Raw genomic sequence first — 13,706 nt, 5'->3', positions numbered from 1 at the left:
AGAAATGTATTTCCACTGGTTTTTTTTTTTTTAAGCACTGTTTTTATCACATATAAGAAGTGAATTATCTATCTCCTTAAGGTAATGTATATAAAAACAAGTAAATTTCTTATTGGTGGTAACTCAGAAAATTTTTTGACAAAAAATGTATTTCACTGGTTTAAAAAAAAAGTATTTTACTTTTAGCATATATAATAATTTAATTATCTATCTCTTTAAGGTTATATCCACAGTCAAGAACTGACTCTAAAAAGCTTTGCTCTTAAAAACAACAATGTGTTTCCTGTGAGTAGTTTGAACTACTCACATCTATCACCATATTTCCTGAAGAGCATCTGTCTTTCTTTCCTTGGTGGAGATGTTAACTACTATTATGATTTTTCCTAGGTTTCTTTTAAGCTAGTGTCCCCTCCTCGTCTTTCCTTTTTCTTGCCACTGTCTTATTAAAGAATTTGGGTCAATCACCCTGGAGAATGTCCAGCAGCTGCCCCTTCTAGTGCCATCTAACTTGTATTCCTATCTCTGTATTTCTTACAAACTGTAAGTCAGTTTTACAGCCTTAATTACATGCAGGTTAACTCTTGGAGGAGAGAGGAGAGACAAGAATAATCCATCTGGGAGTACAAAATATCTATTCTTAATGATGCTAAGTTTCAGTAATGGGTTCAGGAGGTGACAATCTGATCCCCAAAAAGGTAAAGTTCCCAACTTCCCTTTGTTCATAGGGTTTAAAACAGTGATGATCTTTTCATGAATCTATTAGGGGATACAAATATGATTTTCTAATTCCATCATTCCTTCCACATTTATTAGCTGAGATTCTTCTGTAAAGAAACATTTCCATCATCAACCAGCACTACTGGTTACTGCAAAATACAGTTCACGTAGCCAGTTGTCAGAGTAAAGATTACTGGTGCCTTAGTTAACTCACACAATGATCAATTCTTTTTAAAAAAAGTATCATTACAAAGTTGTAGATTTTTACACATTTTTACATTTCACATTTATACACTTCCAATCCACTGTAGTCATTATTCTTTTTGCTGCTCAGTGGTGCCATTTTGGGGAGTTCCTGTCTTTAGCAGCTTCCTTAATGTTTGACTCAGCAAATGTCCCAGGTTTATCTTACACATTCCTGACCCAGTCCTGGAAGCATCTGTTTCTCCAAAGAATCCTATTTTTAATGGGAAACAGTTTTGAAAGGCCACAAGAGGGCACTGAGTGAAGAAGAGATAATTTTTAGTTTACTAAAGAGTAAATGCCAGTGGGGGAGGGTATAGCTAAAGTGGTAGAGCGCATGCTTAGCATGCACGAGGTCCTGGGTTCAATCCCAGTACCTCCATCGAAAAACTAAATAAATAAAACTAATTACCTTCCCCCTGCAAAAAAAAAAAAAAAAAATCTTAAAAAAAAAAAAAAGTAAATGCCAGCCCAAAGAAGGTAACAGTTAACTGCCTACAAGAACCTAACTAATCAATGGCACCACTGGGTGGAGCCCTGACTTGCAGCCCACTGTCTATCCTGACAACTGTATTTCTTATTTGTAAGTGACTAAGTCTTCATTATGTCCAAATTATACTCTATGAATGATTATTTTTCCCCCAAATCTACATGTTACAGTATAAAAACTTTCATCAAAATCCTATTCAAAAAAAGGGGGAAATCAGCTCCCATGCTCTCAACTCTAATGGCTGCTAATTCCTGTCATGATCAGAAGACAATGTAAAGTCCACACCAAAGCCCATGAGATCATTAAACGATGCATTAACACCCAAGTCTCTGGCTTCATGCAGCTCAGTGGTTTACTCTCACTAACTGAAAGTCTTCCTTCTAAATCTGTATAGAAGTGATTCAGTAGGTTTTTAAATATAATCTATAGAATTCTCCCCAAAACTAATGCTAGCAATTAAACTTAAAATTTTAACACTCCAATTTTTTAGAATGTTTTATTCAATGCCCTAGAAAGGCTAGTGCTGCACCTGTTGGATACTACGTACATAGCATGGTGCGCGTCCCACAAGTAACTAACCACACAGGACCACGGACAGAGAGACCATCGACAAGTTTAGTAAATTATCTTTAGAATTAAATTAACTCTTACTGGTGATAGGAGTGGCATTGTTGGGTGTGTCGGCTCTCAGATACTGAGTCGTCTGGGTAGATGGCTGAGACAGCCCTTGGGAACTACTGCTGGCACTGATGCTGCAAACAAGTTTTAACAGAGAAATACATGGTGAGTTAGCGTCAATGAGAAATTTCCTCTTTCCATATATACAAAATGCATGGAGCCATTTTAACCAGCTTAAAATCCTAATGGAGATCACAATAATGCACGGATCTCCATCACAAAAGTTCCATATTGAAATTTTAATCTACCTCATAATGTAGAGCTCTATTTTTTCTTTCCTTTTTAGTTCTATAATCATCAGGCCAGTTTTTCATATCAAAGTCACTCACAAATGTGGTATTAGTCCTCAGACACCACAGACAGCAGTTCTGCCTTACACAATGATGTGTTAGGGAACTAAGGGTCACCTCTCAGGAAAAGAGCCCAAGCCATTCAATTAGATTGCTCTTTAAAAAAAAAAAAAGTAGAAAGATAGGCCTCTCTTAATGATAGTCCAAAATCAAATGGCCTTCAGATGAGGGGGTATCAAAGCAAATCAAATGTGCCAACAGGCTCAAAGCTTGGGAAGGGGTTTCCTATCTGGTTCAAGTCTGTTTAATCACATAAATTTTGCTTCTTCTACTCCCCAATCCCACCTTTCTAGAATTTATGGAACTTATTAGAAATCTCTAGCACTTGAAGCATTCCATTATACCATATTCTTTAAATAATCAGGAGACCCAGAACGCGGCAGGCTCAAATGACTGCAAACCCTATACTCAAGATTACTACAAATTAATGTCCTTTTATTTTGTTAGTGGACAGCAACCTTATCCCAGATCACCCTTGGGCACATCCCAATTTCACTGCTTCAGCCCTTATAATTCTGCAGAAGTGGAGAGAGAAACGCAGAAATTCAGCAGGAAGAGTGAAATCAAAGAGTAAAATCATCCCTGCCAGGATAGACCTTCCATGCTCCCTTAGCTACAGGATCAGCAGAGGATCCCAACTTTCCTAAATACATAAAATCTTTTAACTGACCATACCCCACACAATAGTTCTGTATTTTCAAAACCTGAAGATTGAAAAAAATACATAGTGACAAAAAGCTGCTATCCAAGAATTGATCTATGTAAGTCAGCCCATGCAGTGGATGTGGGACAGTACAGTGAAGAGACAGAAAGCATAATCTTGAAATCAAAACTGCCAGGACCAAAATTTATTTGCCAGCTGTATGACCTTGGGCAAACTAATGCTTCTGGAGCCTCAAATTCCTTGTGGATAGAATGAGCATAATACTCCCTCCCGACAAGGTTGCTAAAAGAATTACATAAAAAATACAAAAGTAAAGCATTGAAGGGCAGTGTCTTGCCCTCAAACATATATTTACATATTATTAGTAGTAATTATTTTTATTACCACCAATACTATGCACCCCCAATCCTTAGAACCATGGGGCACCTGTTTTCGAAGTTCTGAGTACTACTCAAAGATTACGCTGGGAATCAACGTTGTTAAAAGTCCCTGACTCAATAATGAGGGAACAGAAGCACTACCATCCCCAAAGAGGGGGGAAACAATGGAACGCAATTTACTTACCCGTAAAATGGGATTAAGAAAACCTACCTCCCAGGATCTTTGTGAGCCTCAAGTTGTATAATATACATGAATGTACTACTTAAATATTACCTACAACCAACATACACTGATGGTTGAATAAATACGCACAGACTCCAGATTATTTACTAGTTATTGTGTCTCTCTCCAGTAACTCAACAGCAGGTGGCACTCTTGTACCACCTCAGAATTCCTGAAAAGCCTGGGCACACAAAGATGTTACGAGCTCGTCCGTACTCAGTGGTCCCTACACCTAGCACAGCATTGTTAAATGGTCAGAACAAAGGTCCTTTGAAACCCCAGGCTTACTGTTATGAGAAAAGCAGGGAGCAAGCAGTTGGGGATCCACTCTGATATCTATTAAAGTCCGTATCTACATGGCTACGTCACATGAGGTAAAAGGTGAGACAAAAATGTACATTTGCTAGCACTTAAGAGTTTAAAACTAGTATAGATAAATCATCTCATTTGGCTTTCATAAGCAAGTAAGATTAGTTATGAAGATATTAACCTAGGGCAAAGGTCATCATTTTCCTTAAGGGCACTTATTATAATTTGTATTTTTCTATGTAATTCATTTATTTATTTATTCATTCAACAAATATTTACTGTCTACTACATTCCAGATACTGCACTGGGTGCTGGGGACACAGCAGTGAACATAACAAAGATCACTTCCCTCATGCAGCCTATTCCTACCAGGGATATCTTAGTTAATTTAATGTCTGTCTTGCCCAAGCATACTATAAACGGCACGAGGGCAGGAAAAGTACCTGTTTGCTCACTCCTCCCTTCCCAGCACTTAAGCCAGTGCCTGCCACAGGAGGCCTCAAGTGGACCCAACTGAGCCTTAGTGAGAATGCAATTAACTTAGTGAATCAATCAATCAACAAACAAAAAAACACTTCCTTGGAATAAAAAGCTATAAACCAGACAGAATGGTTGCTTCTGACATGAACTACTGATATCTATTGAAAGAGGCAAAGAATTATTGCTGTAATAAAATGGTCTCCTGCCTCTCTACTCATTCTTCATTCAACGAATTCTTCGTGCAGCATTCATTCAACCGATACCTGTTAAGACACTGGATACAGAAACCAATAAAGAGAAGCAAAGGGGACCCTGTCACCAGTAATGGCAAGGGTGATGGGGTAAAGGAGATAGTGGAAAATGAAGATACTGCCAAAGAACAAGTTCAAGTATCTCACAAAAAAGAGCTGAACTCTCCTACAGCCAAGAGCTAATGGGAAAGACTACAGAGCAGACAGGGTGCAGACCAGCCCTCTGTGGAAGGACTTGGACATGGAGAGAAGCTCCGCATCTCCAGAACAGACCCACCTGGCACAACACAGAGACCAGGAAGATCAGCTCCTATAGCGTCAGGAGGGAAAGCCACACACATGGGCAGGCAGTTTCACTGTCTGCCTCTGACTAAGCTCTGTGTGTAACAGGCCCCTGAGTGTCGGGAACGGAAGAACTCTCCATCACCCCCGTGCAAGGAACTCCACAGAGCCATGGGTTCCATTAAGCCTCACAGGGCTGTTGTGAGGATTAAGGGACTTAATGGATGTAAAGCATCGGGCATACAGCAAGTGCTTTATACAATGGCAATTCTGAGTTATTATAATACTGTTATTACAGTAATGAGTCCCTCCTGTCACTCTGCCCTGGTCCTAGCAACGCAACCCTGAAAAAGTTATTTAACCTCTTTAAGCCTGTTTCTTCACCTTTAAAACAAAGACAGTACCTTACCCATGGGGGGCTGTGAGTGTCAAATAAGACAGTACACTTAAAGTGCTTGGTACAGTACTGGTAAACAGCGTGCAATAAAATGGCAGCCCTTGTTATCTCCGTGGCCCCAATGCAGAGAGAAGACGCAAGTGTCTGTTAAATGCCACTAGATTACTGGATGGGAACTTTCTAGTCACCACTGTTGGCTTGCCTGGCATGTAATAAATAACAGCTAGTAAAAGAGGAAAGAGCTGAAGAAGAACCTGGTCCATCACTGCACCTCTCTGAAATCATAACAATGGCACTTACTATATGCTACAGCTTGTTCTAAAAGCTCACAGTATTATTTCACTAAAACTTCACAACATGCCTACCAAGTATGTGCCATGGTCATCTCTTTTCTAGAGATGAGGAAAACTGAGACATTAAGAGGCCACAAAACTTACTCCATTGGGGCCACAAAACTAGTTAAGTAGCACAGCCAGAATTCAGAGATGCTCTGGTTCAAGTCCATGCTCATAACCACTAGGCTGTACTCTGAAAACAAGTGATGCTGAAAGCTTTTATTCAGGCAATGTCTGGAGACCTTTGCCTGAAAACTAGAGAGAACGGGAACATCAATTCATGGGTGGTAACGGATTATTTCAGCAGCGAAGTATATGCCCCAGGGAGTCTGAACTTCTTGTACAGCTCTGGCCTCTGTGGGTTCACAGTCCCTCCCCCTGCACATACGCAGGCATTTGAGGAGAACACAGTTATCTAGACTGACTCCTAAATGCCTATTTCAGTGACCTCTAACTCTGCTGTATCCTCCCTCTGAGTCCCATCAAAATGTTCCTGTTACCTCACTTCCCCTTCAGCTCTTTCTCTATCAAACCTGGATCTAACTTCAACACCACCATATATACAAAACATACTCGGAAACATGCCACCTGTGTATTTCTCTTCTTGCTCTGACCTCCCTTCTCCTCTTTCCCCACTCAGATAAAGAAAGTGTAACAGTGGGGACAGATAGCATTTAGGGGTGCCCTGTCCCCTTGTGTTTTTGTTTATGTCAAGCGTCTGCTTACCCACTGCATGTCTGACACATGTAGGACTGGGGAGTCTGCAGGAAGACATATGCTCCCTAACCGGAAAAAGCTTACATTCGAGCAGGAGAGATAAGTACACACACACAAAAAAATGATTTTAGAAGGGAAAAGTACAATAACTACTACCAAAAAGAGAGACAGAGAAACAGAGAGGGCGGGAGAGAGAGACAAAGACAGGAGGGAGAAATTGATGGTTGGGAGACTTAGCAAAGATTTCATGAAAGAGATGGCAAGAAGTGGAAATTTGAAGAATGAACAGGGTTTGGACTAGTGGAAATGCAGGGAGCCCTGTGGGCAAAGGAGAGCATGAATAAAAGTCCTAGAAGGCAAAGCGTACGGCAAAAGTTAGGAACAAGTAATCACTTGACTGTAGCATGAAGTAGGGATACGGTAAGAAAAAGAGGCAAGTTCAAAGAGCACAGAAGGCCCATCTCTTCACAAAGGAGGGAGCTTTGAAAGTCAAGTTGTGAAGCTGGAAATGTCCTCTCGTCAGCAACTGGGAATCACTGAGGAGGGAAATGAGAATCACGTACTGGGAAAATGAACCTGTCTTATCACTCCATGTTTACCTCTCACACTATCCTGGCTATAATGTCCTCTGTGTCACTGAGACTCACCCAGGCTGGGACAAGCACGTTTTCTATTCCCTCACTACAATGCACATGTCACAATCATCAAATTTACAAACTTTCATAATTATGGGTTAATGCCAAAGAGTAAACACTTGAAGTCATGAAGTATATCATTTTTTTTTATTCCCAGCACTTAGCATAATATCTAACCCAGTATATCTCGAAGGCTACACGTTAGAATCATCCAGGAAGCTTTAAGAACAATACTGATATCCAAATGCCACCCAAGACCAATTACTCAGAACCTCTGGAAGATGGAACCCAAACACTGATATATTTTAAAAGCTTACCCAAGACTCTAATGTGCAACCTGATTAAGAACCAATGGTTTAAATCATAGCACTTTCTCAATAAATTTTAATCAACTGGATGGATGCATGCATGCATAATGATGGAGGGACAAACCAGGAGGAAGAAACAAGGCTATTTTAAAAAGATACTAAGAGTCTAGAACAGAGTGATATCAAAGGGGATGGAAAAAACTGATCTCTACTTCCTCCCCGCTAACTAATATACTATAATTTCTGACTTCACAAATTTAAAAAAATAAAATGAGAGAAACACAAAGACAGTAATTCTTCCTTTGGCTAGGGTTTAACCATCCTCCCTCTCCCCCTGCACCACGGTGCACCAGTGTGCATGGATGTGTGTGGGCTCCCATGTAAATGCAAATAACTACTTTTATTTTTTTCCTTCCCCAAAATATGTACGATACCTGTCATCCAGTTCAATCCTTTTCATACTATGAAGGTGCAAAACAGCTAATATTATTGCTACAAGAAATATTACTGCACAGCACACCCCTACGCTGATATAAAACACACGTGTAGAAGTGGTTGGAGCTGCATGTACAGGATCATCTGAAATAAAAATGAACAGCACAGTAAGCTTTTTAAACGAATATCACCAATTGCTTTGTGATCCAATATACACAATGAGAATTCTGTTCTTTGTAAATAAGGTATTCATTTCATGTCCATTCTTTGATAAGATCAGTTACCAGTAGTAAATTCACACAATTTTAAAAATGTTTTTGTTGTAGTTTAAAAAAAGGTAAGTTTTAAATAGAACTATTGATTAACAAGTAAAATCCACAAGTGGTATGTGTATAATAAACCATGTACAGCAGTGCCGTCCAGCTTAGGGAAACGTTCTACGGTGTGCCGTCCAACACAGTAGCCACTGGCCGGCTGTGCCTCTTAAGCACTTGAAAGTAGCTGGTACAACTGAGAAACCCAAGTTTTAATTTTATGTCATTGTAATTAATTTAAACAGCCACACATGGCTAGCAGTTACCATGCTGGACAGCGAGATCTACAGATCAGACCCTTTATATTTCCTCAGCATTGACGCCTGGGGTGGAGGGATTAGACAGCTTTGTTGCCAATGACCCCTGACTCACAGGGGAAGGAACGTGCAACAGAGTGACCCACAAGTTACAACAAACACAGTTTTCATCTTTTTCTCTTTTGAGAGTAACAGAAATTATTTTGCGTATCTGTTTTTAAAGATAAAAGCAGAAAAATAAGATTCATGAAGCAGAATAATATTCAGCTTTATATTTTTCAAAAAAGAGAGCCAAACAGAAAGAAAGCCTCAGAAATAGTGAAAATAATTCAGAGACACGTGTACATACACATGGGGCAACTGAGAAAGAGACACAGAGACAAAGATCCATATGAAATGAGCAGGCAAAGTGGAAGACAGAGAAACAAACAGAAGTGGCGTAACTGGAGGTTCAAGTAAGTTTTGATGCGCACTCACATCACAATCCTACTGAGGAATTTGGATTTCATCCTAAATGAGACAGGAAGTCATTGCAAGGTTTCAAACAAAGGAATGACACACACTGTCATTCTTAAAAAAAGAAAAACAAAGATGACTCTGCAAGTTGTGTGAAGGACACTGGGGAGGAGCAAGAGCAGAAGCAAGGAACAAACTGCGCTACTACAGCGTCCGAGAAAGACAGCAGTGGCTTGGACAAAAGTGTTTTGGTGAAGGTGAGAAGTTCATGGATCGGGAAGCAGAGTCAACAGTCTGCTAATGGATTACCCTCGGAGTAGAAAGAAAAAGAGGAATCAAAGCTTTGGCTTAAAGAATTAAGTGGATAATGTACATTTACAAAAAAAAAAAAAAATAGGCAGGCTGGGGAAAGAGAGAATCAAGAGTTCTGTTTTGTCCAGGAGTCCCCAGTACACCTCTAAATGGAGTTGTCAAGTTGACAGAAACACAAGTTTGGAGTTCTGGGGATAGGACAGGAAAAAAGATCAAAGTTAAAGCTTTCAAGAACTTAGAAATAAGACTGCTTTCTAAAATTTAAACTTTGCATCAATAATAAATCAGAACAGATCGATGCAGAGAGACCAAATGGCTTCTAGGGCAGCCGGACTTACTGCAGACTGAATGAAGGCATGACCTTCCTAAGAATGCCATGGGCTGTTCCATCCTGGAGGGAAGGTCCCCAAGGCCGGTGTGGGCAGCACCTATCTAAGCACACTGCAGGCCAGCGGACAGGACAGTGCTCTGCCAGACAGATCCCTCAAATGCACCCTGCCTGATTACCACCAAATTCCAGGCTAGTGGATGCACTGTTCCCAATCCTCACTTTGACATTTCACCCTTCAGGTCTCAGGTGAGATGCCGCTTTCTTCAGGGCGCTGTCCCTCACTCCCTCAGAGGGAGATACATGCCCCACACCTCAGGGTTCCCAAGGTACCTTGTGCCTGCCTTATCACGGCCTGCCACTCAGTGCTGTTAGCACTGCCTCCTGCCTTGTCCATCTCCCCTGCTACAGTAGAAGCTCCTGGGGCCTTACAGAGTCTGCTTTGTTCACAGTTTCATCCTCTGCCTTAGTCACACCACCTGGCACATCACAGCCTCTCAGTAAAAGTTGAATGGATAGATACACAGAAACGGAGGGGAGGAGAGAGGGAGCAAGGAAGAGACAGAGATCAAAGATATGCAACACTCTGTTCTCCTGGTGAGGAATAATATCCTACTAGCATTTAAAAAAATGAGTAAAATCACCAGTTTTAAAAGTAAACTGGGGAGCAGTAATATTTATTTTCTTCTCAAAGATAAATCCAAATGAAATACTCCCAAAAAGCAGATAAATCTCACATTATTTTATCTTAAAAAGTGGTCTACTTTGAGATATCCAGATGTTTTGTGCCTCCTGAGGTGAAATAAAATAGAAAGCACATACTACCATCTATGAAGTATTCTTGCCAAAAGAGTTGGTCTTAAATCTAATCAAGTTTGAAATCTACCCACCAGTTTAGGAGAGAGAAAAACATGTTAAATGACACCACAGGATGCAGATGTGGGAAATTCTATGACATAAATGAATTTCTTCAACAAATAAGTGATATTAAAAGGAAGGAAGTGGTTTCTGATTAAAATATATGTCAGCCAAATAAACACAGCTTGTGTAGGCTTCATCTGGATCCTGATTTAGAGAAGAAACTATACTAAGTTTTGAGACTGTAAGGTTCATTTGAACAGGGACTAGCTATCAGAAGAGGTCACGGAGTTACTGTTCATTGTTCATTCTGTTACATGTGATAAATCAAATCCAAGTGAATAGATGTTAGGTGACTGTGAATTTTTTTTAATGGCCTTTTAAAAATAGGTTCACATTGACATATTTAATGGTGAAATGATGTGATGCCTATGGTGCGCTTTAAAATACTCTATTTCTCCACACCCACCCATCCATCTGAAAAAGGACGAGGGAAATAATGGTACAGGATTGGCTGATGGTGACCATTACTGAAGCAGGGTGATGGCCATGTGGGAGTTCATCAGGGCATTCTCTTGACTTCTGCGTACCTGAACCACTCCCATTTTTTTTTTTTTTTTAGTTTATTTCCACAATGAGAATCAAGTGACCTTTTAAGATACTATTATCAAAACTATCTTGGGGGAAGGGTATAGCTCAGTGGTACAGTGCGTGCTTAGCATACACAAGGTCCTGGGTTCAATCCCTAGTATGTCCACTAAAATAAACAAACAAACAAACCTAGTTGCCTCTGCTCCTCCAAGAGAACAACTATCTCAGGAAGAGTAAGACTTAATGATGTGTCCATGTCAGAAAAGGAAAAAAGAAGTCTGAGTTATACTACCTTATACAACCATTACCAAAAAATAAAAATCTACTTTGATTTTTTAAACATCTGTAGGTTTAAACAACATGGACTATTTAAGCTTGCATTTTCACCTGGATGAAATTAGCTGAGGGTTACATCCAGGCCACAAATTACATTTTCTAACCTTCTACTAAACAGATGAAGATCTTACACATATATCCTGCTCATACTTTAATTATGACCACTCAAAATGGTATAAATTCTTGCTTTTGAAAGTTTTTATATCATTTACAAACAATGTATGAATTTTTTCTTCACAAAATTTTCAATATTTCAATAGTGTCATCTGAATATATCAATCTCCCAAACATCAGTGAAATAAATAGCAAGGCATCATTTAATCTTTTGACGAACTGGAAACCATAAAGCCTCCAAGCTTCATGAAATCATGTTCCTTTGCAATCAACCACTTTTCATCCTTAATGATGGAAAAAGACAATACAGTAGCACTTACAAATAGTTCTGCTAGTGTTTTTGTCCAAGGCTGAAGTTTTTACTTCTTCAAGTTCTGAATTAAAAAGGAGATAAGAGATGCTTTAGAAATTCTTTCTTTTCCATGAAAATCCTTAAATACTATAATTATATTTTCTGAACTTTCTCTAACAGTTTTGTGTTCTAACAGAACACTGCCTGAACTAATTAACAAAGTTATTTGTTGCAAGATAATAAATGCTACATTACTATTCTGATAATCATCACTACACTCATCAATCAATGGTCTATGCCTGTATGAGCCAATGGATGTTACTGACAGATGCTCAATGAAAAAGGGTTTCTATGGTCAAGAAGTCTAGGGAAAGTTACATACTATAACCTCTATGGTGGTTCACAGTGCACATTAGCAGAAGGTAAAGGCTCTAAGGAGTTTTAAGAGTAAGGAAACTTGCCTGATCCAGTAATTTCCATCCTCATATGATAAAGGAAACTTTTCTTGCCAGTAACATCCATTAACATTCAGTAAAGTACAGGTATGTTTGCTGTTGCAGGCAGTTTTCAAAATGTAGTAAGTTGCGAAACCAGATAAATATATTAGGATTCACTTACAAAAGTAAGAGTCACGAACATCAACTAGATGACTAGGGTGGAAAGTATGACCACTAAATAAAAAGGGTGGTACTATATTAAACTGAAGTCTAAAAGAGAATAGAAAATTACATCAGCTATTAATTTTCACGCACATATTAAACAAATAGAGAAGGGAGGGGGATCATTCTGAGTATCAGCTGACCATGGCCCTAGTGGATACTAGCGCTGGCGGGCTCCACAGACCCCACTGCGCCCAGCCCTCTTTCTGCCTTTAGCACCAACAGATGAGCAGTGGTGCAGTCACCGTTCACTTCCCTAGGGACCAGGAATCGGGTGTTCGACGCTCCTCGCTGACTGGCTGTGCAAGCTTAGGTGGTCACTCGTGGGCCCAGGCTCTTCATATCAATTATATAATGACTTTGAACTAGAGTCTCTAAAGTTCACTTTGGCTTTAAAATTCCATGAAAGTAGGTACACAACTGGATACACAAGAACTAACAAATGTACCAAAACACCAATGCTAAAAGGGGTTAACTTTTCATTTTAAAAATGTCCACTCTGGATAAAGAAGTTGTGATGTGTGTGTATATATATGTAAAATATATAACGGAACATTATTCAGCCATAAAAAAATAAGGAAATCCTGCCATTTGCAACAACACAGATGGATCCTGAGGGCATTATGTCAAGTGAAGTAAGTCCGAAAGAGAAAGACTATGAGATAACTCTATGATCTCACCTATATGTATGCGAAATCTAAGAAATTAAGAATTTTTTAAAAACTCATAGAAAAAGAGATCAGATTTTTTGTTAACAGAGGCAGGGGGTGGGGAGGGAGGAAAAACTGGAGGAAGGTTGTCAAATGTATAAACTTCCAGTTACAAGATAAATAACATATAATGTACAGCATGGTGACTACAACTAACACTATATGTTAATTGTATGATGCATGTGAAAGTTGTTAAAAGAGTAAATCCTAAGAGTTCTCATCACAAAGAAAGTATTTTTTTCCCTCTCTTTTGTTTTCTCTTTCTGTTGTATCCATATGAAATGATGGCTGCTAAGTAATCTTACTGTGGTCATCATTTCACAATGTATGTAAATCAAAACCACTGTGCTGCACACCTTAAACTTACACAGTGATGCATGTCAATTATATCTCAAAAAAACTGGGAAAAATAAATAAAGAGAATAATTGTTTATATTTGTTCTAATTAAAAGATTAAGTTGAAGCTTAAAAAATGCCCATTCTACTGCAGTACAACTTTTTTACTGACATGTATCTGGACATTAGCCATTAAGACACATGTGCTGGCCTCAGGGTTTTTGATAACACACAGAACTAAACTCAACT

At 39.2% G+C, this 13,706-nt stretch overlaps 1 protein-coding gene across 2 annotated transcripts in view; it reads right to left on the bottom strand.

Annotated features, from left to right (window-relative positions):
• RYK (receptor like tyrosine kinase) overlaps positions 1-13,706 on the bottom strand; it is a 95,486-nt gene that overhangs the window by 35,131 nt on the left and 46,649 nt on the right. For both annotated transcript variants that reach the window (XM_032488186.1, XM_032488185.1), the window contains exons 5-7: positions 11,781-11,834; positions 7,894-8,038; positions 2,102-2,202 (exon numbers count right to left, since the gene is read on the bottom strand). In XM_032488186.1, the coding sequence (XP_032344077.1) occupies positions 2,102-2,202; positions 7,894-8,038; positions 11,781-11,834 (300 nt within the window). The remainder of the gene's footprint in view (positions 1-2,101; positions 2,203-7,893; positions 8,039-11,780; positions 11,835-13,706) is intronic.

Source organism: Camelus ferus, chromosome 1 (genome assembly GCF_009834535.1).
Source record: "Camelus ferus isolate YT-003-E chromosome 1, BCGSAC_Cfer_1.0, whole genome shotgun sequence".
NCBI classification, from domain to species: domain Eukaryota; kingdom Metazoa; phylum Chordata; class Mammalia; order Artiodactyla; family Camelidae; genus Camelus; species Camelus ferus.
This window is presented reverse-complemented; position numbering and strand designations above follow the sequence as displayed.